Genomic DNA, 23693 nt, shown 5'->3' on the forward strand with positions numbered 1-23693 from the left:
AAACGTGAACCATGAACTTCCAGGCGTTTAAGCTGGGTTTACAAAAGGCAGAGGAACCGGAGATCAGATTGCCAACATCCGTTGGGTCATCAAAAAAGCAAGACAGTTCCAGAAAAACATCTATTTCTGCTTCATCGACTATGCCAAAGCCTTTGACTGTGTGGATCACAATAAACTGTGGAAAATTCTTCAAGAGATGGGAAACCAGACCACCTAACCTGCCTCTTGAGAAATCTGTATGCAGGTCAGAAAGCAACAGTTAGAACTGGACATGGAACAACAGAGTGGTTCCAAATCGGGAAAGGAGTACGTCAAGGCTGTATATTGTCACCCTGCTTAATTTAACTTCTATGCAGAGTACATCATGAGAAACGCTGGGCTAGATGAAGCACAAGCTGTAATCAAGATTGCCAGGAGAAATATCAATAACCTCAGATATGCACATGACACCACTCTTATGGTAGAAAGCAAAGAACTAAAGAGCCTCTTGATGAAAGTGAAAGAGGAGAGTGAAAAAGTTGGCCTAAAACTCAACATTCAGAAAACTAAGATCATGGCATTCGGTCCCATCACTTCATGGCAAATAGTTGAGGAAATAGTGGAAACAGCGGCAGGCTATTTTGGGGGGCTCTAAAATCAGTGCAGATGGTGACTGCACCCATGAAATTAAAAGACACTTACTCCTTGCACGAAAAGTTATGACCAGTCTAGACAGCATATTAAAAAGCAGAGACATTACTTGGGCCACAAAGGTCCATCTAGTCAAGGCTATGTATGGATGTGAGAGTTGGACGATAAAGAAAGCTGAGCGCTGTAGAATTGATGCTTTTGAGCTGTAGTGTTGGAGAAGACTCTTGAGAGTCCCTTGGACTGCATCAAGAGTCCCTTGGACTGCAAAGAGATCCAACCAGTCCATCCTAAAGGAGATCAGTCCTGAATATTCATTGGAAGGACTGATGTTGAAGCTGAAACTCCAATACTTTGGCCGCCTGATGCTAAGAGCTGACTCATTGGAAAAAAACCCTGATGCTGGGAAAGATTGAGGGCAGGAGGAGAAGGGGACGACAGAGGATGAGATGGCTGGATGGCATCACTGACTCAATGGACATGAGTTTGGGTAAACTCCAGGAGTTGGTGCTGGACAGGGAGGCCTAGTGTGCTGCAGTCCATGGAGTCACAAGGAGTTGGACACGACTAAGCGACTGAACTGAACTGAATGTCATTCTGATGGACAGGGATTACTATGTCATTTGGTAGTGGCCATTTTTCCACTGGTAGAAAAATCGGTCTTACTTGCTGTATATGCGATAGTACTAACTTTGGTGTTCTGTGTATGCTTATACAGTATTTTCTTAATGCGTTGGAAATAATGCCCAGTATTAATTTTTTCTGCTGTTTTTAATGCCATTGCTGATTTTTAACAATTTTATTTTCCAAGGGAAACATCAGCCGTCAGGAAGCCGTCAGCATGATTCCACCGCTGTTGCTGAATGCCCACCCTCACCATAAGGTACTCTGAGCCTTACATAGAAAATGCTGGTATTCATCTCTCTCTGTTTTGTTGAGACTTATGTTAATATGGTTCATCATTTGTTTTTCTTTTCACTTTGGATGAAGTGGAAAATGATATGTATTTTACTTTAGGTTGTTTTTGCAGTTTTTACAGCTCAGTTTTTTTACTTACTGTTGAGATTATCTTCATTGTTTCTGATTGACTCAATCACGTTGAAATCACAGTGAACCCGTGCCGAGGGCTTTTTGAATGCCGACCTTGGTTCTATCTTCTTTTTGTGAATTAATTCTTTATTGCACACACCCCTCTGTGAGGGTAGATGCTATAACTGTCCCTGTTTTTCCAGGTTAGAAAAAGGAAGCACAGAGAGGGGGAGGTCATGGGCTTCGGGTTAGAAGCCAGTCATCAGGGCCAAGCTGAGATGGGACCCAGTGAGCTCTGCCCCGTAGCATTCTGTTACAGGGCTTTTTGCAGTTAGTATCTTTACTCATCATCCCTGAATGTATTTTTCTGCTGGTTTCTAGTGCCGTTTTTGTTCTGTTTCCTGTGGGGCGAGTATTTTTCTCCTTCTTTGGTTTGGGGGCAATACATATTAGGGCATCTTGGTAAATTAAATAGAACATATGGTGTAGATTCATTCTATAAATAAATGTGCTTAGGTCCTGAAGTAGAAATGAAAAATAATTTTTTAAGTTGTTCTAAGTTAGATGTAGGGTGGTTGATTTATGTAAAGAAAAACATCAAACGTTTTCTTGCTTTTCACTAGATCTTAGATATGTGTGCTGCTCCCGGGTCAAAGACCACGCAGCTGATTGAAATGCTGCATGCGGACATGAGTGTCCCCTTCCCAGGTGTGTGTGGGGCTGGGGCCTGGGGGTGGGGGTGCTGCTCTGGTGGGTAGCAGACGAGGAGAAGAGCAAACACAGGGATAGCTTACGGTGAACGATGTGATCTCTGAAGATTTAGCTTCGGGACCAGGGACCAGGCTTGATCACTCAAGAGCTTTTGTGTAGCAGGGTTTTATTAAAGTATGAGAGGGACAGAGCAACCTTCTGACACAGACATCAGAAGGGGGCGGAGAGCATCCCCCTTGCTAGTCTTAGCAAGGGAGTTATAGCCTTTTTTAATCAGCTATTACAGTAAATCGAAAGAATGTCTCAAGGTTGTAAAAATTTTACCAGACCCATTCCCACAATTTACATTTTAGAATAGCAAGATTAGAACTTAACAATAGAAAGGTCCTACCAGACCCACTCCCATAATATACATTCTGAGATATCAGGATTAGTCAGAAGGTTTTCAGGAAGGAGAAACTCTCCTCAAGCAGGGTTGTTATAGGATTACTAGTAGAGTTTAAATTGGGTTGTTTGTTGTGTAATCATCAGTTCCTGTCTTAAAGAAAAAAAAAACAAATTAGTTTTATGTGACTAAGACTAAGGAATGTAGAGAAAAAAAGAAAAGATGTTTGTCTTTTCCTCCTCCTTGAGAATTCCAGACCCCTTTTTCCTCCTTGGGTATCCGGGACTTCTTATCAACCTGCCTAGGAATTGACTGTCTCAACAGGAGGCGTCAAGCAGCTGGGTTTCCTGTCTCTGAAAGTAGAGCTGGGTGCTGTGCTTGACCCCATTACTTGTGTGTGCCATGGAGAGGGGCTTTCAGTTTAGCATCATGGGTGATTTCTGTAAAAGCACGTGGTGTTTCTTTTTGAAGCCATAGCAGGTAGATTTTTTTTTTTTTTTTTAATCTGCCTGCTGAAAATCTCTGGCTTCCTCGCATCCTGGTTGCGTCCTGCGGGATCTCTCGTCATGGCGCGCCTGCCCTCGCTGTGGTGCTTGGGCCCAGGATTTGACTCCCAGCGTGTGGGATCTCAGTTCTCTCAGGATTTGACTCCCAGCGTGTGGGATCTCAGTTCTCCCACCAGCTTTCAGACCCACGTTCCCTGCATTGCGAGGCAGAGTCTTAACCACTAGACCCCAAGGTGGGGCCCCAGTAGGTTGATTTCGGTTTGAATTTTCGGGGGTCCGTGTCTCACATTTGGTTCTCTTCTGACCGTTACTACCTGTGAGAGGTAGGAGGATGTAGTTTAGAGCCGCTGTCAGAGTCCGCAGGTTCAAATCCCACCAGTGTCTGGAAGGTGAGTTATGCGACGTTTCCAGACTCCACATAGGAAAGGAGGCTTCAGTCTTGAACTTGGAGGACATGAGGTCGATGGCAAAGGTCAGAGCCTCCCCGGGGGCAAGTGGAGCCTCAGGAGCCTCAGTCCCCGCCCCCCTCTGGGAGCTGACTCTCCTGGTCTAGAGTGGAGCCCCAGCACATGTGCCCTATTTTAAACACTGATCGGAAGATTCTCTTAGTTTCCATGTCTTTCTCCCCTCACCTTCCCTTTTTTTGTTAATAGTCAATGATAGAAAAGCTACTTTGGGCAGAATAAGTGGTCCAAAGTGAGGAACTGTTGAACAGATGAATTTTGAAGGTTTGACATTTTAAGGGACTTGAAACCCCTGCCGAGCCACCCGCTTCCTTCTGGACCTCGGCCCCAGTTCCGGCAAGTCTGAGGCTTGGTCTTGAGCCTGCTAGGTTTCACCTGCTAGCCTGGGGGTGAGCACTGCTCCATGTCTGCACCTTTGACCCGACACCGCGCCTTTGCCTTCCCAGAGGGCTTTGTCATCGCCAACGACGTGGACAACAAGCGCTGCTACCTCCTGGTGCACCAGGCCAAGCGGCTGGGCAGCCCGTGCATCATGGTGGTCAACCACGACGCCTCCTGCATCCCGCGCCTGCAGATGGACGTCAACGGCAGGAAGGAGGTCCTCTTCTACGACCGCATCCTCTGTGACGTCCCTTGCAGGTACCGTCAGGAGGCCAGGAAGCCCAGAGTCCACGCGAGAGATCAAGTCAGAGTCTAAAGTGAAGCTGCACATGGACGCGTGTGTAGTGGCTCTGGTCACAGCTGGTTTGAAGAGAGAGGCAGTGTGAGCCTAAATCAGAAAACAGAAACTCAGTGTTAGTGATAAACTGAAGGAGATCAGAGAGGGGCAGTTTTAATGGTCTGGAAAAGGAACGTGAAGATGGTAGTGGAGAGCAGTGGCATCACATAGAGCCTCGTTGCGGGCATTGTGCCAGGAGTGAGGTGTGAGTGTAGATAGACGCTGTGTCACAGTGTAATAACCTGTGTTAACATGGGGTGAGTCCTGTGTAGGACATCCAGGGGTTCCATGAAGGTTGGGGAACTCATACATTTGTACACATACCTTTCTTCGAATTTTATTACGTTCGATTTTTATAGAGTTTACTAATAAAAGAATTTCATGGCATAGCTAAATTACTGAGTTTTTCCAAAAAGGAAAGAGTAAAACTAAGTTCCCGGGGGCAGTGACGTAGACGCTTTGTTCTTAAATATGTCAGATGTTGTCTCTCTGAGCACGTGACTTGGCGAGACTGTAGTACAAAACCCTCCATCATACTGTTAGCTCTAAACGCAGCGTTTAAGCGGGATGCATTGTTACCAAGTCCTGTCTTATTTAAACAAATGGTAGATTTACTGCTGGTGGCAGAGCTCAGTGGCGGTATGACTGTGTCAAACACCTGAAAGAATTCTCCTTCAGAAAAGTTGAAATAGGTCATGAGCTGCATTCGTTTTTTTTTCCTCAGATTGTAGCTTTTTTTAGTTTTCTCTTGGATTAGATGTTTTCCCACCCCTGTGGGGTTTTTTATCCTTCTTTTTTTTTTTAAATTGGAGGATAGTTACGGTGTCGTGCTGGCCTCTGCCGTACATCAGGTGACTCAGCCGCGGGTGTGCATGCGCCCCCTCCCTCCGTCCCCCGCCCCATCCCACCCCCTAGGTGGACACAGAGCACTGGGGTGACCTCCCTGTGTTCTTTTGATCAGAGATACCACACTGACCATGAAGTGACCTCGTAGGCTCTGAGTTGTAAGCTGAGGCGATCAGAATTCTAGTCCTCACAGTACAAGCAAGGGAGGTTATTTGAAAGCCATTATATCTTACAGGACATTTCCATCCTGCGGAGCCTTCACCTGAAGGACATGTGACTAGTCCCACAGTGAAAATTACATTTTACAGGGAAAGCCAGCGGACACAGGAATTCCTCCAAAAAATCTGGGGTTCAAAATTAGACGCGGACAGAAAGACTAATTAATCAACTGTATTATGAAATTTACATGGAAGTGATTTCTGTTAAATGTAGAAATTAAAAAATGTATAACTTATACAGAGAAAACTTGTGGTAAAGAAATTAAATTCGCTTACTGAATTTGCTGAGGAAGTCCTTTATAAGTTTATCGTTATTCATGTCATCCTGATTGATCAGCAGGTTTCTAAGTCGCAGGATCAGATTGTTATCTGTGTTCAAGAGTTTTCTGTCCTAGGTCTGGAGATGGTGTTTTGCTGGTATTTCTCTTAAATGGAAGCAAATTACTGTCTCTTTGTTGAGTGAGGTTTCCTTCTCAGATCTTTTATTTCCTTGTTGAATTGAAATTGAAATACAATGAGAAAGTTTAATGCTTTAGAGTGTCTTCCAAACAGAAATAGGAAGTTTATTGGGGCTTGTGAGAATTTAGATTGTTTTCTAACCGGTACTCATAATACCCATCTTATAATTTAGCTTGGATTGTTACGCTCCAGTCATCCTTCTGGTACAGAGTTTTAAGTTCTTAAATATCTTTCTTTGCAGTGGAGATGGCACAATGAGGAAAAACATTGATGTCTGGAAGAAGTGGAGCACCTTAAACAGCTTGCAGCTGCATGGGTAAGTCAGCTGTACCTGGTGGCCCTGGGTGACCAGGCGGTGAGTGAAGGTTTATGGTCAAATCCCTGACATGCAGAGCTGACTGCAAGCCTCAGAGCGGTAACCGCCGCCTTCCTGAGTCTGCCTGTTCGTCAGGAGTTGTTTCTGAAACCGTTCAAGCGTAGCACACTGAAGATTGTATACATTTCAGGTGCACGTGTATTGAAAATGCCTTTTAAAAAATTTCCCGTGGTGGTTCGAACATGTTGTCCGTGAAAAGACCGTTTCTTACTAATATTTCTCCTCTGTTTTCAGTTCTTTCCTGTTGAATTATTTTGCCTTTTAACATCTGATCTCAGAAATATTTATGGCTATCTTTAAAAAAATTCTTGAAAAGTTCTTAAAACTGAAAGGAGAAAAGAAATCTTATAACTCAGATATATTTTTATAATTCCTCATGTATTGTAGTGTTTTCCTGTGCGTGGGATTTTTTTAAATACCTGTTTTCATTTTACTGTCTACAAAGCTTGGTTTCCTTATTTCATTTAACATCAGAATTACAGGCGCAGAACTGCGGTGATCTAGAGCACGCGTGCGTGTGTGCTCAGTTGCTCAAGTGTCCAGCTCTGTGCGACCCCGTGGACTATAGGCCACCGGGCTCCTCTGTCATGGTATTTTTCCAAGCAAGAATACTGGAGTGGGTTGCCATTTCCTTCCGTAGGATATCTTCCCCACCCAGGGATCAAACATGAGTCTCCTTCATTGACAGGCGGATCTGTACTACTGAACCACCTCTTGGGAAGCCCTGATCTAGAGTATCCTAATGAATATATTTGTAATCCTGGTACTAATCTATATTATCCAGATTTATTATTTAACTATTCTGATAATTGAGAAAAAAACCAAAATCCACTGGTGCAGAAAAAAATTGTTAATGAAAGTAAAAAAAAGTATCTATAAGCGATGTTGTTACTGTTCTGTTAACCTTTCCCAACATGTGAACAAGCAAAGCATAAAGTTGACTAACTGAATTCAATGTATTAGGAAAATTTCACTATTAAAAAGACTCCATACAGATACATGATTTTTCTTTCTATGAGCAGTTTGTGTATTCTAAACCTAAATTCCTATTTCATGTGAAGCATTGAATTGATATAGTTAAGTAATATTTAGATAATATAGATTAGTATCAACACTGTTTACAAATACTTTGTTTGTCTTTCAATTATCAGAATAGTTAAGTAATAGATAATATAGATTAGTATCATGATTACAGCAGTCATCTAAAATAATCATAGTCAACACTTAGACGATACCATCTGCATACACATATACACACCGAATGTAGGTAAGTGTATTAATTGCATCACATTGGACTTCCCTGGTGGCCCGGTGATTAAGAATCTGCCTGCCTACGCAGGGGGCATGGGTTTGATCCCTGCCAGGAAGATTCCCTGTGCCTTGGGGCAGCTGAGCCTGTGTGCCGCAGCTACTGGAGGCCTCGCGGGTAGGGCCTGTGCGCAGCCACGAAGACCCAGCGCAGCCAAACATAAAATGAAAATAAATGAGTGAATGCGTAGAATTCACTTCTAAATGAGGCGTATCACATATACTTAGAAGGTGTGATTTACTTTCACAGAGGAACATAAAATGGAGTTATGTTGAAAAAATTAAAAAAAAAAAAATGGAGTTACATTGAAAATCCTCATATTCAAAAAGGTATTTCTCCTGTGAAGAGCCTTATGAAGAAAAGGAAAGTCTTTTAAAACATTGGAGACATTGTTTTTGTGAATGGCACACTTTGGGTTTATGGGTATCGATTGCTTCCCCCATGGGAGAGGAAGGATTTCTACAGATACTTCCTGGTATCTTCTGTCTCCTCAACTTCCCAGTTTTATTAATTTCATTGTCATTTTGAAAAGGGCAAGTTTTGTAATAATTAGTTGGTTTCCCAAATTCACTCCATAATTTTACCTCGGAACTATATTGGTATGTGTTAAAAATAATGAAATAGTGCCATTTGCAGCAACATGGGTGGACTTAGCGATGATCATACTAGGTGAAGTAAGCCAGTCAGATAAAATGCCTCATGGTACCACTTATATGTGGAATCTAAAAATTACAGCAAACTAGTGACTGTCACACACAGGCAAAAATCAGGCTCACGGCTACAGGGAGCAAACCGGTGGTTACCAGTGGCAAGGGGAGGAGGGACAGCGCAGGGCTTGGGGCTTCTTGTTTTTAATCAGCTCGGAGCACCTTAAATAGGCTTACACTAACTTCGTTTAGAACCTTCAAAGACATATATGAGAGTTGTTCATTCCACAAAGAGTATTTTGTGTTTTGTTGTAAGTCTGTCATAAATGCTGATAAACACCTGCTCTGGTAGCTGCCGTGACCTGTGTGCCGAGTGGTTGTGTTTGGTCTTAAAGTAAGTTCATATCCGGCCCTTAGTTTACAGCTGCGGATCGCAACGCGGGGTGCTGAGCAGCTAGTGGAGGGGGGCAGGATGGTGTACTCCACGTGTTCACTAAACCCCATCGAAGATGAAGCCGTTATAGCGTCTCTACTGGAAAAGAGTGACGGTAAGTGCGTGACGAATCTTTTAAAAAGAAAATGTGTTTCAGAACATTTATTGCTGTAGTGCATTCTCCTGTAGACTTTTTCTAGTTTTGTTTATGGACATTAGCTTGTCTGATTAGTCCATAAACCCTACAATGAAGTGTGTGCGTGCTTATGAAGTCGCTTCAGTCGTGTCCGACTCTTTTCGACCCCATGGACTGTAGCCCGCTAGGCTCCTCTGTGGGATTTTCCAGGCACGAATGCTGGAGTGGGTTGCAGTGCCCTCCTCCAAGGGATCTTCCCAAACGAGCCCACCTCTCTCAATGTCTCCTGCATTCACAGGCAGGTTCTTTACCACTAGTGCCGCTTGGGAATCCCCACAATGCTGTAGCTCTGATTAAAGACATGCTTCTCTAATGAATTTGTCATTTTTCATGAGAAATGAGTTTTGCCTGTTTTCTTTCTATAAGTTTGAAAGGTGGTATCAGATCCTTTACCACACCGTTGCATTTTTTAAAAGTTTTAATTGTGGTAAAACACAACGTAATTTGAAATTATGCAGTTAATTTAAAACACGCAGTTCACTAGTGTATCTGCATTCACTCTGTTGTGTAGCGGTCTCCTGAGCTCTTCATCTTGCAAATGACCTTTCAGGCCCATTGAGCAGCTCCTCTGCACCCCCCGGCCCCGCCTTCCCTGCTGTATTTTCTGTCTCTGTTTGACCGCTCTAGGCATCTCCTCTGAGTGGAATCATGCAGCGTTTTTGTGTGTGTGACTGACTGGCTTATTTAGGATCATGTCCCCAAGGTTTATTCATGTTACGTCATATGCTGTGAGAATTTCCTTCGTTTTTAAGGCTGAAAATATCCTTTGTATGTTTAGACCGTACTTTGTTCATCCATTGATCTGTCAGAGGACACTTGGGTTCCTTCCGCATTTCAGTTGCTGTGAATAACGCGGCTTTGAACATGGCTATACCAGCGACTCGTGGGAGACCGTGCTCTCGGTTCTTTTGGTGTATACTCAAGTGAAATTGCTGCAGCCTGTGGTAATTCTGTGTTTATTTGTTGAGGGCCCACAGAACTTTTTTCCACAGCAGCCGCACCATTTTACGTTTCTACCAGCAGTGCACAAGTTTGCCAGCTCCTCTGCATCCTCACCAGCACTTGCTATTTTCTGCTTTCTTGAATATTAACCATCCTGATGGGAGTGAGGTCTTACCACACTGTTCTACACTGAGGGACCAGACAGACTCAAAGAACGTTCCATGTTTTCATGTAAAATATTTCTCCTTTTATGTTTTTCCTGAAATGTTAACCTTTTCCATCAAATTCTCCTTAAAGCAAAAGGTGGGAAATTTAAAATTAACTACATCTCCTGAATAGAATGCTACTTGCGTGTGAAGCAGGTTGAAATGTAGATCCTGAAACTGGTGTGCATTTCCTGAGACGGTGTCCACGACTGTCTCAGCTTCTGTCACATTCTTCTCAATGACGGAAAGGCCTGTTCTGTGTGCTCAGCCCTCCTGTTCTCACCTTTGCGGTCCCTTCAGTTTGATTTTACTATGTCGTATTTTGTTTTGCTATACTTAACTGAAGACTTGATTTCTGTATCATGTTTTCTGTATGGAAAAGCTCCATACAGAGCTTTTGGTGGTGCTTTATTTCAGAAGGCCTGTGAAGAGAAGGGTCATGGGTGATGTAATTTAATAGTAACTGAGAGTCCTATTCTCTTAAGTATTTTCTCACTGAGCAGGTGGGTTTTCTGTCTACGTTTTGCTCTCACAGCTGTCTCTCTGCACGTGGTTCCTCCAGACTACATTGTGGGTCTCTCATTTCCATCCTCTGTCAGAGGCATGTGTGTAGACATAGCTTCATCAGACAGCAACTCTTGCCGGGTCTTGTGTCTGCATTTGCTGGGGATTTTAACTGCAGGGGTGGGGTCCCCACCTGAACGTCCTCAGACCCAGCAGCGGGGAAAGGTGGCCAGTAAGCATTCAGTCTGTGCTCGCTACTGACCCAAATGCTAGCAGAAAGTCAGCGCTGAGCCCAGGCAGTGTTGGGTTGAGAAAACCAGTTTCTATGTTTGTGCTATTACCTAGTGATCGCTTTTAGAAGCCGGAATATTCGGATGTACCGTGGAGACCAATGTGATGCTTTTGTCGAAGTTTTCTCACTGTTGGACCTCCACCTCGGGGATTCTTCTGCTTTGTTTTCATGAGTCCTGCGTTTTTCATAGCTTCCGTGGAGCTCTGTTGGATTTTCCTTTTTCATGAGGCTATTGGATCTGCCTGTGGTTTGTGGTGGGCAGTTCATCTGAGAGGTTTCCTGTAACGGCCCCAGAGTACAGCGTCTTGTAACGGCGCTCCTACGAACAGTCCTTTAGAAGGGGGCTGTCGTCCTCAAGGCTGTTTTAGAAAACTGACTTGGGCCTGAAGCTGAATGTTTAAAAATTTCCACAGTTTCATCATGTTGGTTTTTGGATCTGGTATGTTTGTTAGAGATAAAGGCATGAAGATGCAGATCATCTCCTTGGTGTGACTGGAGATCAGGAGCTGGCCAAGCGCAGGGTCCAGCCCTGCGTGTGTTCTAGGCCGCCTTGCTGTGGCCGTGTCTTGGGAGCAGCGTGGACTCTCCAGCTGCTCACTGCAGCAGCTCTCCTGTGCTGTCATTTACCCGCGTGGCATCACTTGCTCTAAGTGTGCAGTTCCGTGGTCTTGAGTGACTCTTGATATTACACTGTGGAGAAGAGCTCATTTACGGTCAGTCCCTGACCTACCCCAGCAGTCTCTGATCTGCTCTGTCTGGGTGAGTCTGCCCTCCCTGGACAGTCTCTGTAGACAGAATCTTACAGTATGCAATCTTTTACAGTTGTTTCCTTTCACTGGGATGATGGGAGTTTTTGTTTTGCTGTTGCTCCGCAGGTGCTTTGGAGCTCGCCGACGTGTCCTCAGAGTTGCCAGGACTGAAGTGGGTGCCCGGGCTCTCACAGTGGAAGGTAGTCTCCCACCAGGACTCTAGTTCAAAGGGGCAGGTCAACTTACTAGGCCTCTTAGAGTCGTGAGAATTTTTAAGCATCCACGCTAGGGTAACTTGAATAAATGTTATGTTTGATTATGCAACTTAGAATCAGTTTCAGAATTATGTTTAATGACAAATGGTATGATTATACAAATATTTCTGGCAATGGAAGTTTTCCTGCCTTTATTCTGCAATTACAAGTCTGCTTTGTTTATTCTCATCCCTGTAAGTATAGCTTTGTTTTTTTCCCTTTTAATTGGCTGAGATTCCAAGCTTTGTTTCCAGTATGAAGCAATTCACTTCTCAGTTTTAGCCCAGGAACAGTCTGAGGCTTGTTTTATTTTTTTTTTTTTTTTTTCTTCTTTTAAAAATATGGAACGCTTCACGAATTTGCGTGTCATCCTTGCGCAGGGGCCATGCTAATCTTCTCTGTATCGTTCCAATTTTAGTATATGTGCTGCCGAAGCGAGCACGAGGCTTGTTTTATAAAAGAAAAAAAAAACAACCCGCTAGGAAAATGAAAATGCTGCCTCAGAGAATGATTGTCCTGGTTCATGGAATAAAAGAGATGGTCTCATTTCTTTCTTTGCAAACCGTCCTTCTCTCTTTGGGGAGAAATGAGAAGCGCCATCTCTTGAGAGCTTCCACACCCCTCTGGCTTTTCCTGCTATCAGATGGGCTGGTCATTCAGAGTCCCAATCCTCTGGCTCTGCAGGTGATGACGAAAGATGGGCAGTGGTTCGCATCCTGGGACGATGTCCCCCACAACAGACACACCCAGATCCGGCCGACCATGTTCCCCCCGAAGGACCCCGAGAAGCTGCAGGCCATGCACCTGGAGCGGTGGTGAGTTTCCGGGGAGATGTGTCTCAGGCATTTCCTGCATGGCCCATGCTGTGCCCTTGGCTGAACTCTTGGACGTGAACTTTTCAGCAAGTAAGGTTCTCAGTGCCTCTGAGCTGCCAGCAGCAAGCATTTGTATTGTAAACTTAAAAAAAAGCAAACTGGTTTGAACATAAATGGTGATATTTTAGACATTGCATTATTAACTCTTTACAGATTACACATTGACCATTCTCTCAGTGAGGGCTGTGTGAGTATTATATTGTGTGAGTAGAATAGTATATTATGTTGTGAGATTATATTTTGGATCAGTTAAAAAGGGTAAATTGTGTATGTGTGTGTGTGTGTGTTTTCAGTCTTAGAATATTACCACATCATCAGAACACTGGAGGGTTCTTTGTGGCGGTGTTGGTGAAGAAGTCTTCAATGCCGTGGAATAAACGTCCCCCAAAGGTAAACGTCTTCCAGAACAGCAGAGCGTGCTGTGTGGTCTTTCTGTGCAGTTGAGGCAGAAGCTGACCGCAGAGCGTGTTTGAAGGGTGGAGGGCAGTGGGGTGTTCTTGTGTGTGTGGTGGTGATGGAGTCCTTAAATTTTTGAGTTTTCTAAAAAGCAATTTCTTAAAACTAACTAAAATCGCTCAGTCGTGTCCGACTCTTTGCGACCCCATGGACTATACAGTCCATGGAATTCTCGAGGCCAGAATACTGGACTGGGTAGCCTTTCCCTTCTCCAAGGGATCTTTCCAACCCAAGGACAGAGCCCAGGTCTCTCCCGAATTGCAGGCGGATTCTTTACCAGCTGAGCCACCTTATACGGGAAGTGGAAAAGGCAGAGTTTGGGAAATGCATGGGCTGCAGTCCTTGGAGTAGATACAGACTGCCGAGTCAGACACGACCAAGCAGCTTAACACACATTCCTTCTACATCTTCAACCCGCTTCTTTAATAAGACTTGAAAAGGCCTGAAGTTCATTCTGTGACTCAAGAGTCAGAACCCCTGCTGGTGGTCTGTGCTCTTCGTTCTGGTGGGTGGTTTTCAGTTGGGACAACTCTGCCAGCCGCAGGCCAGCAGCCTTGGCCGTGGTGGGTAATGCCAGGCTGTCCAGGCCTGGCTCAGGTGGACGTGCGCAGGCCTGAGCCGTCACAACGAACCTCAGCCGCCCCCAGGGTTGTGTGAGGGAGGCCATGAGGCAGAGAGGTGGGGAGAGGGCAGCTGCTGCTTTTTTTGGTTTTGTTTTTAATGATTTTACTTATTTATTTGTTTATTTTTGGCTGTGCTGGATCGTCTTTGCTGCGAGGGCTTTTCTCTAGTCGTGCTGTGGGGGCGTCTCGTTGCGGTGGGTTCTCTATTCGAGGAGCACAGGCTCCAGGAAGTGCGTGTGGGCTCGTGAGTTGTGGCTCCCGGGCCCTGGAGCGCAGGCTTGGTAATCGTGGCCCGCAGGCTTAGTTGCTTGGAGGCCTGTGGGATCTCCCCAAACCAGGGATCAGGCCCGGGTCCCCGGCACTGGCGGGTGGATTCTTTACCCCTGAGCCACCAGGGAACCCCGAGGGCAGCCTCTGAGTCTTGACTCGGGGTTGTGGTGTGAAGCGCAGTCCTCCCCTTTGTCAGCGTCCGGTGGGGCTTGATAGCTCATCCATCAGCCTGCCTCCCGTTGCTGTAGACCGGGGCCTGGAGTCCTTGTCTGCAGGGCTCTAATTCCTTCGGGTCCATGCTGGAAAAGGAGGACCGATGGTGCTCATTAGTCTTTGGAGAAGCAGAAGCCAACCATTCTCTAGGGTTCGGCTCATCCAGGCAGATGCCTGCGGGCACAGCCTCCCGGGGAGGTGACACGGTGCTTCCAAGTGGTCGTCCTGGGGCTGGTGAGGCTGGAGAGATTCCCCTGGAGGCAGGGCTCCTGCCTCTCGCAGCCCCTCGCCCCCATCAGGAGAGGAGGCGTGGAGCTCGGAGCCATGCTTTCAACACGTGAACACCGGCCTCTAAATCGGCTTGCAGCCATTGCCGTACATTTAGATGTGATTTTCATGCAGTCACAATGTTATTAATGAAGTAGTTTGTATGCTTTCGTTCTGAGATTCAAAAACTGTGAATTTTGCATTCTGAGATCCATCTTACTTTGCACTGGTCACGTTTGACGTGGTCAGAGCACACGTGAGCCCACCTAGCGTGGCACTGCTGGGGCCACGTGGTAAGACTGGGGGCCTCGGTCTTCAGGACGCCGTTGTCCCCTTGAAGCGATGCAGAGTATGAACGCTGCTGGAGCTGGGGCCGGGGAGAGGCGTGTGGACGAAGTGCTGTTGGTGTCATCGTGAGGGGGCAGGATCAGATCTCAGCATTGCGCTGGACAGAAGGAGCTTCCTGGGCCGAGCGCTGCCGGAGGAGGTCTCTGAAAAGCAGGCAGTTTCCAGAAGCACCGACGTGGGGGGCAGGGGTAGAAAGGACACGCACCCTTGCTAACCTTGGCAAAGAATTTGGGGGGTGATTCTTTGTTTGCCATTTTCTTTTACAATTAAACCACATTTTCTGGGAGACAGTGTTGCACAGTGTTATAGAACCTTACCAGCCTGTCTGCTTAATAGATTTGTGAACTCGACAGACATGTTGGACTTCCCTGTCTTCATAACCTAATTTGTAAACTCACTTCATAAGGGTTGGGATATACCACTTTTACCAGTTGGGTGACTTGTTAGAAAGGACAGTGGTTTTAAAGAAGTTGACTAAGTTGAGGGGTAATGGACATAGACCATCGTGTGGTTCAGGTGAGTGCCATGGTGCTTCTGTGTGTATATACCTGTTGTGGTGTGTCTTTTTCTCAAGGTGAGAACTTTTAAGATCTCTCTTAGCAAGCTTGAAACACGCAAGCAGTGTTGTCACCTGTAGTCCCCATGCTATGTGTTACTCGATAGTGTATTGTCTAAGAGTTTGTATAAGGTACATGTAAAAAATCAACGGCAGTAAGACACTGCTGCTCAGTCTTAAAGCTGAATTTATATACAGTTGTCCCAGATCAGAAGTCCGCTCGTTTTTCGGCAAGTGGTTCCTCCGTCACTGGAGGTGCGCTTCGTCTTTCTTCAGTTGATCCCCAGGCCCTGGAGCATTTCCACTCGCCTCTCTTTGTGTCTTTGTCTTTCTTCACGGCCCCGTGTAGCGTGTCTGGAAATGTGTGACTCACCGCACAGAGCAGATGCCTGGCAGAATTTCTGGGTGAAGACAGTCTGGTGTTGCTGGCCTCCACTAAGCAACAGGAAATTAAAACTAGAATCTGTGCCCATGAATTCTGCTTATAATAGCAGATAGATTTAAAATACTTGCTTTTTAAAAGAATCCTGTTATCTGTTTTTTGCACGTGAACTGCTGTATTCGTTCAGGCGGGTTGTGTGGCCCTGGAATCTTCCCTTCCTGTGTCGGGACAGAGGCAGTTGCTGTCTGGGGGTTAACGAGCGTGTTAAGGAGCGTGTCCCTGTCCAGCTGCAGGGTGAGCCAGCGGAACTACGGGTCCCTGTCCCCCCCAGCCCTGCGGAGCCCCTGGCAGGCAGTGCCTCCGACACCTCGGAGCTGGAGAGCAAGCTGGCGCCTGGAATCAGCGACACAGAAGCAACGGAGAGAGCCGAGAACGTGGACGACGGTGGGAGGAAGAAGGATGGCGTGTGCGGGTGAGGACCGCTGTGTCTTGACCCTTGCGCTTCAGCATCTGCCCAGCCCGTCTGGGTGGTGGCTTCGCAGGGGCGAGCAGGTCCTGGCTGTGTGGGACCCGGGGCTGTTGACCCCACGGGATGGACACCTCGGACTGCCCTCCGCAAGGAAGAGACCCGCGTCCCTGCAGGGCCAGTCTGCCCTGGGCAGGGCAGGGCTGTGGGGAGGAGGAGTGGCCGGTGGGACTACTGCGATCCCGCGCTGACAGGTCCTGTCATCCCGTCCCCTCCTCAGCCCTCCTCCGTCCAAGAAAATGAAGCTGTTTGGATTTAAGGAAGATCCGTTTGTGTTTATTCCCGAAGACGACCCGCTGTTTCCACCTATCCAGTAAGGATTCATTCGGCCTGTTAAATTCCTCAATTATGTTTACTGTGGGGTTAAATGCACACGTGGTGATGTGTAACCATAGTTGTTCGTTTAGCTTCTTTTAAACTGCCTGTTGGAGCTGGGTGAAGCTTTAGAGGGTTCACCCTTCAGTTTAGGGTGAGCAGTAATCAGAGAATGCCGGACCCCTGAAGGCAGACATGACGGAGATGGAGACTCTGGACTGCTGGCCCGGGTGGGAAGCCCTCGGTGGGGGTCTGTGGCCAGGGCGCCCCACCTTGCTGCTGGTTAGGGAGGGTTGGTCAGGTGGGGTTTCCAGGTCGATCAGAGGGGAAAGGTGCTTAGGATACCAGTCAGGTTCACCTCTTCCTTGTCGGATAAGTTTAGTGTCTGTGAACCAGGGTGCTCACATATGTTGTCCTGTAGATGACTGGTCCTTTGCTTGTGTATGTGAAAATCCCTCCTAAAACGTCCATGAAGAGGGGTGTGTATTCAGGTGTGTTGTTGGAATTCAGGGTAGATGTGCCTGTGAATGCAGGTCCTGGATCCAGGAGGTGCAGGCCAAGCGGGGGATGTTAGGGTTAGACGGTGGGCGCCCACGGCGGAGCCCCCGCCCCTGAACCACGCAAGTGTGAGAAGTTAGACCATGGAGGGGCCGGGATGCCACGACGCAGGCGTCACATTTGAGCTGAACCCTGTAACCAGCTGTGTCTCCTTCACAGGAAGTTTTATGCTTTGGATCCCTCGTTCCCAAAGACGAATCTGTTAACTCGCACCACGGAAGGGAAGAAGAGGCAGCTCTACATGGTGTCCAAGGAGCTGAGAAACGTGCTGCTGAACAACAGCGAGAGGATGAAGGTGGGGTCCCGGCACGGAGGGCTGTCCTTTCTCACTGCTGCCGCTCCGTTGGTGGGGCCGGGCCCCAGCTGCCTGCCCGGGGGGTCTCAGAGCCGCCAGTGGGCGCAGGCCACCCGCCCGTGTCCTTCCCGCCGTCTGTGTTGTGGGGCACGGAGGCCTGCCCGCTGCTCTGGGCCCTTGGTTTCGATTGTCCTTAACGTTGGCCTTCAGGTTTTTCCGCTGTAGGGCCTGCATTTTACTTGCTTTCCTGTGTTCCCAGCTCGTTTCCCTCTCGCCTGTTTGTTTCACACGGCCTACCTCCATGTAGCATGGAGGTCCTGGGGGTCGTGTGTTCTCAGGACAGGGCTTGGACACTGTCATCTCCTGGGCGCCCACCAGGGATCCCAGGGTGACAGCAGCCTTGCTCCTGATGGCCCGTGGACCGCGTGCTGGTATCTCTTGTGTTCCCAGAGTTTCCTAGCTTTAGTGTCTTATGTAAGGGCTAATTATTGGGCTTCCCTGGTGGCTCAGTGGTAAAGGACCCACCTGCCAATGCAGGAGACATGGCTTTGATCCCTGGGCCAGAAAGATCCTCTGCAGAAGGAAATGGCAACCCACTCCAGTATTGGCTGGGAAATCCCATGGACAGAGGAGCCTGATGGCCTGCGGTCCATGGGGTCACAAAGAGTTGGACACGACTGAGCACATGCGTGTGCTAAGTGTTGGTAGAAGCCACGTTCAGTCAAGCTGCGAGTGTCTGTTTCAGTCCAAGGAGCGTGTCGGCCACTTCTTTCCCCTTCTTTCAGCAGCTGCTGGCAGCTTTGCCTCCTCCTGGTGCTGGCGGAAGGGAGTATCCTCATCGATTTTCCTGACTTCCACTTTCATGTGTTTGTCTCACCTGGTGTTTCCCATCACAGGTCATTAACACCGGGATTAAAGTCTGGTGTCGAAATAACAGCGGTGAAGAGTTTGACTGTGCTTTCCGCTTGGCACAGGAGGTGAGGGCGCGGACGGGTGTTTCTGAGCCGGCCTGGTGGGCGGGTGAGGACCCCTTGGAGCTGGGCTGCCTGCCTCCAGCGGGAGCTCTAGTGGTTTCGGGGCGGTGCGGGGTGGGGGTTATGTCTGCCTGTGTGACCCCCGTGTCACTGGTGTCCCCCCCTGGTAGGGGCTGCGGTGCGGGTGCGGACCCCATGCACTCGCCTCACACTGGTTGTCATGGTGACCTCTCTCTGTATCCCCACAGGGAATATATACGTTGTATCCGTTTATTAACTCAAGAATTATCACCGTATCTATAGAAGATGTCCAAGTTCTTTTAACCCAGGAAAACCCGTTCTTCAGGAAGCTCAGCAGCGAGGCCTACAGCCAGGTCAAGGACATGGGTAAGCGGTCTGACGTGGAGACACAGCTCGCCCTCTCACACCGGGGCAGCTTGGCGCTCCCGCCTGCCTGCTCTTTCCGGCGCGTCGAGGCTTGGATCTCAGGGACTGTGTCTGCCTTTGGAGGGATCTGAGGTGATGGAGGCTATAGTCCCGGCACGCTGATGGGCGGGGGGCCGCTCTCCCCTCCCCAGCCCGCCCCCTGTGGCCGCCTGTGCGCGGGGGTTCAGCCGGCAGCCGGGGCGGGGGTCTGTCTGCGGGGAAGCCCAGGGCAGTGCCTGTGCTCAGAGGCCCAGGAGGGCGCGTCCTTGCCCGAGGCTCCCGCCCCTCCACCCACGGGCTCAGCCGGGCTTTCCTGTCTCTCAACCTTCCACCCCACATCCCTCTAGTGACCATTTCGCCTCAGAATGAAAATAGGGCCGCCGGGGATTCTAACTATGTTTGCTTTCCATTCTCGGTTACTTCTTTATCACTGTACCCGGGTTTCTGGCTCGGTTTGAGGGAAATGGTGCAGGTCGGGCGTTAAAGTTGCACAGGTACGAGTCTGAGGCCCGGAGCCGCGGCCTGAGGCCCAGGCGCCTGCCGCTCGGGCTCGTCCCCTCGCTCGTCTCTTGGGGGAACCACGTTCACAGTGGGGCTTGTTGTCAAGGATAAGGGAACTGCTGGTACTTGTTTTTTGTTTTTTTCCTTTTAATCCTGCGTTTAGATGATTGCAGTATGATTTTTGACAATTTTTATATGTCGTTTCACGCTGTTTCTGGGAATTGGACCAATTATCTCTTTAATCTTGCGTTTTGAGAATTAAGCAGTGGTTAATCCCCACCCCCCCTGCGCCCGAGAGAGCCTTGCTGAGCAGCTGAATCCCTGAGCGCTCTGATTCCTGCCACCTCTGCTGTCTCCACAGCCCCCCTTGGCGCCTGGCGTGGGGCGGCCTGGTGGGCTTGGAAAGAACGGCCTCTGTCCTCCTCCGAGACCCCTGAGACCTGGAGTCTAGGTTCTCCTCTGGGCCCGTAAACGAGGGCAGCAGGGGCATCCCGGCCCAGAGACCTCAGCCAGCGGTGTCTGTTTCTCTTCCAGCCAAGGGCAGCGTCGTCCTGAAGTACGAGCCGGACCCCACGTGAGTTAGAGCTCTGTGGTGGGAGCCCCCGCGTTCTTGGGGGGGGGGGATCATGTCTAGAAGCTTTTCAGGATGCTCCCCTCAGTACCGTGGAGCTCTCAGAATTGCAGTGTTCCCGTGTATCACCGTGAAGATCCTCTTTATAAAACATGCATTTATGTTTATTCAGAAGAGAAAGTGCAGGGTCAGCGTGAAGACAGGGTGGTTAAGAGAGGTCGCATTCTCCCACGCCTGCCGGCCGTGTCTGGCAATGTTGCCCTGCCCGTGGCGGGGACCCCGCTCTGTGACGCCCCTCACAGGAGGGGACAGAGCACTTGAGTGCCGGCCCAGGGGCCCTCAGCGTGGCGGGGGTGGGGGTTGTCAGCATCTGCATCCCAGATGGTCCCCACTCAGCAGCTGCCTCTGACAAACAAAATGCTCCCTCCCGAGGAGGAGAGAGAACAGGGCCTGGGCTGGAGAGCGGGTTGGGCAGCTCCCCCCTGGGAGGGCCTTGGCCTGAGTCTGAGTGGTGGGAAGGAAGCTGGGAGCCCAGCCCCTGAAGCGGGGCCAGCCTGGCCTAGGGAGGGGTCTGCCCACCTGGGGCTGGGGGAACAGGTCAGTGTTAAGATACTGGTACTTCGGCGGCTCACAGAACATTTAAAATAGGCAGCTTTAAGATGTGGATTCAGTGTTCCCACATACGGTGGTTTTTACCAGTTGAAGTACACAGGTGAAAAAAGCTTCAGGAATTAGATTTTTTTAAATTTTTTTTTAAGGAAGAAAATGGGAGTGTGGGAATTGTCTTAGGTTTTTCTCTCATCGTTTTTTTAATCAACTAAAATCATCCTATAAACATGGAAAGTTCCAATAGATTTCTCTCTCTCTCAGTGGTTTCTCATACTGGTTCAGGCCTTTCTCATCTTTTCCTGTTTTTTTTTTTTTTTTTAAATTATTATTGAAACCCTTGTTCGTTGCTTGCTCAGCCTGCATCACTGATGCCTGGCAAAGTGGGCTTGGGAAACGTGTTTACTTAACGAGGCCTTTAGGAGCTCAAAAACTAGACCAGAGTCTCCTGCGAAAGGAGCTCAACAACAGTGCGTGTGGCCCACAGTGACACGTACAGTGCTTGGTAAGGGGCGCGCGAGTGGCACCGACTGTCTGCACCCTCCTCGTCAGGAAGGGGCCCTGCATGGTGGGGCTGTGTGGTCAGGGGTGGGCAACCAGACCGGGTTGTTGGGAGCCTGCAGTGTGGAGAGGGCGGGCAGCCCTGGCCCTGGACCCTGTGCCCCTGCTGTTCTGGCTCCGGGCCACGTCATCCGGCCTCAGGGGCCCCGGTTTGCTCACATGTCCGGATGGGCCGTGAGGAGGGCACCGTGAGGGACAGGGCCGCGTGCCTGTTGGTCAGTAGGGAGGGAGGCGGCCGGACAGGCCTTCAGACTTGAGAGGGCACCTGTGTCTGCAGATGCTCAGGCTGAGAGTGCTGGACGTCTGCAGACCTGGGGGCTCGCCCGCGTGAGTCTGTAGATGGAGACCCTGGCCGGCCTGAGGGCCTTGGCGGTATTCGAGGTGGGAGGAGGGACGCCCGTAGTACGGCAGACCGGCTTGGGGGTGGCCGTGGGCGCGGTCGTCTGTGCTGGCCGCCGAGGCTGCTGTGAGCAGACGAAGACCGCTAACCCGGAGCCGCTCTGTGCGCAGGAAGCCAGACGCACTGCAGTGCCCCATCGTGCTGTGCGGCTGGCGTGGCAAGGCCTCCGTGCGGACTTTCGTGCCCAGGAACGAGCGGCTGCACTACCTGCGCATGATGGGGCTGGAAGTGCCAGCGGGAAAGAAGCGAGAGGGTGCCACTGGGGCACCTGGGGCCGGTGCGGCCAGCCCCGCGGAGCCGGAAGACGCGGCCGGCGAGGCCAGCCCCATGGAGCCGGAAGACGGGCCGGGTGCAGCCAGCCCTGCGGAGCCGGAAGATGCGGCCGGCGAGGCCAGCCCCATGGAGCCGGAAGACGGGCCGGGTGCAGCCAGCTCCGCGGAGCCGGAAGACGCGGTGGGTGCTGAGCAGCAGGCCGGCCTGGATGCTGCCTCAGGCGGGGACCCGGCGGAGGCTGGCCTGCCCCTGTGAGCCGCCGGGGCCCCTCCGGGGTCGCCTCGAAGACCAGATCTGGGACGTGCCTGTGAAGACGGAGCTGACCAGAGGCCTGGTCTCCGAATCATCCCAGGATTCCGTTCACGTGGAGCTGTCGGAAAGTATCTTTTTAGCTTGTTAGTAACTGCTCACTTTGTTTCTTCAGCAAAGTTGATCCGCTGTGCCTGTTGCCAGTAACAGACTTGGATCATTAGAAGTCTTACTCTGCCACGAAATGTAACTGACTTGGCAGGAAGTTTCAGGTCCCCTTTGTTATGCCTGTATTGGTCTTAAGGCCCAGAACCTCTTTTTAAGTGTTATTTATAGAGAGAATCTGTCACTACTTCCAGATCTTCGGAAGACTGTACTGTCAGCTTTAATAATTGTATCGAGTTGCACATGAGTGTGACGTTGGTATGCGGTGGGGTTAACATCTGAGGTGTCAGATGACTTCTGTGCCTTTGTAATAAAGGGTAAAACAAACTTTATCTCACAGTAAGAGCTTATTGTGAGTTGTGATACTAGTTATGAGGGTTTCGTGTGCTTTTATTGGAATGCTCTGCAATTAAATAATTTTTAAACAGGGTTTGGGATCCTTGGAAAGTTTAAATAAAGAATTATTAATGAAAACATGTATGTCTGTGACTCAAGTTGTACTCCACTTCGTGAGGTAGAAGGAACAGACTTATTTTGGGGTAAATGGAAGTGTTAGCATTACAAGCTTCTTAGCTGGTGGAGGGAATGTTAATGTGAAGACGTGAAGTCAAAGTCACTTGGTCGTGACTGCAGCCCGCCAGGCTCCCCCGTCCATGGGATTCTCCAGGCAAGAACACTGGAGTGGGTGGCCATTCCCTTCTGCAGGGGATCTTCCTGACCTAGGGGTCAAACCCTTGTCTCTTGCGCCGCAGGCAGATTCTTTACCATCTGAGCCGCTGGGGAGTCCAGCTCTTTAGTGAAGTCCAAGGGTGGGCGTGGGAGCACGTGAGAGGACTTGCACATGGGTCACCTTTTATTCTCTAGAGGGCGGTGTTGCCGCTGCAGCCGCAGTGAGTCTGGCTTGGCTGAAGAGGGTCCTTTAGCAACCTGGGGACCCACTGCCCTGCCGGCCTGCTCCCTGGGGCAGGTGCCGCCTGGCTGTTTCAGTTACTCCGTTAACTGAGTCCCTGCCGGGTGCCAGGCAGGGCTCTGGGTGCCGGGGGCCATCAATTTTAAAAAGATTATGGTACAGTGAACTTTCACATCCCCTGATGACTTTCACAGTGAATACAGTCCTAGTGCCTCTGCTTATTTCCTACCTTTTTCTATTGTTTTGAAGCGGATCGTATCTAACAATTCAAAAGATAAGGACTGTTTTTCTCTTTGAAAAATAACCTCAGTAACTCAACACCAAAAACAGTAACAGTTCCTTAATGTGAGATACCTTACATGAAAATTCTGTGGATTGAAAACTGTTAGGACGTGGATGAGAGAAATTGAAGACACAAATAAACAGAAAGATACTCCATGCTCACGGGTTGAAAGAATTAATGTTAAAAATGTCCATACTGCCTGAAGTGATCTTACAGATT

General features: G+C 49.0%; 1 protein-coding gene and 1 non-coding gene across 7 annotated transcripts in view; one reads left to right on the top strand and one right to left on the bottom strand.

Annotated features, from left to right (window-relative positions):
* NSUN2 (NOP2/Sun RNA methyltransferase 2) overlaps positions 1 to 22757 on the top strand; it is a 32237-nt gene extending 9480 nt beyond the window's left edge. For 3 of the 6 annotated variants that reach the window (XM_081520969.1, XM_081520971.1, XM_081520974.1), the window contains 15 exons: positions 1439 to 1510; positions 2280 to 2364; positions 4169 to 4361; positions 6205 to 6279; positions 8713 to 8843; positions 11744 to 11817; positions 12556 to 12686; positions 13040 to 13136; positions 16149 to 16333; positions 16608 to 16700; positions 17420 to 17555; positions 18452 to 18532; positions 18778 to 18916; positions 19991 to 20030; positions 21705 to 22757. In XM_081520969.1, the coding sequence (XP_081377095.1) occupies positions 1439 to 1510; positions 2280 to 2364; positions 4169 to 4361; positions 6205 to 6279; positions 8713 to 8843; positions 11744 to 11817; positions 12556 to 12686; positions 13040 to 13136; positions 16149 to 16333; positions 16608 to 16700; positions 17420 to 17555; positions 18452 to 18532; positions 18778 to 18916; positions 19991 to 20030; positions 21705 to 22122 (1950 nt within the window). In that variant the 3' untranslated portion in view covers positions 22123 to 22757. The remainder of the gene's footprint in view (positions 1 to 1438; positions 1511 to 2279; positions 2365 to 4168; positions 4362 to 6204; positions 6280 to 8712; positions 8844 to 11743; positions 11818 to 12555; positions 12687 to 13039; positions 13137 to 16148; positions 16334 to 16607; positions 16701 to 17419; positions 17556 to 18451; positions 18533 to 18777; positions 18917 to 19990; positions 20031 to 21704) is intronic. The other 3 variants (XM_081520970.1, XM_081520972.1, XM_081520973.1) reach the window with 2 other exon arrangements.
* Positions 12207 to 12313, bottom strand: LOC145519216 (U6 spliceosomal RNA). The gene has a single exon (XR_014063634.1). It is a non-coding gene; the product is annotated as a U6 spliceosomal RNA (small nuclear RNA).
* Positions 22758 to 23693: the final 936 nt, after the last annotated feature.

This window comes from Giraffa tippelskirchi, chromosome 8 (assembly GCF_054371585.1).
Source record: "Giraffa tippelskirchi isolate mGirTip1 chromosome 8, T2T-mGirTip1v1.2.pri, whole genome shotgun sequence".
NCBI lineage: Eukaryota > Metazoa > Chordata > Mammalia > Artiodactyla > Giraffidae > Giraffa > Giraffa tippelskirchi.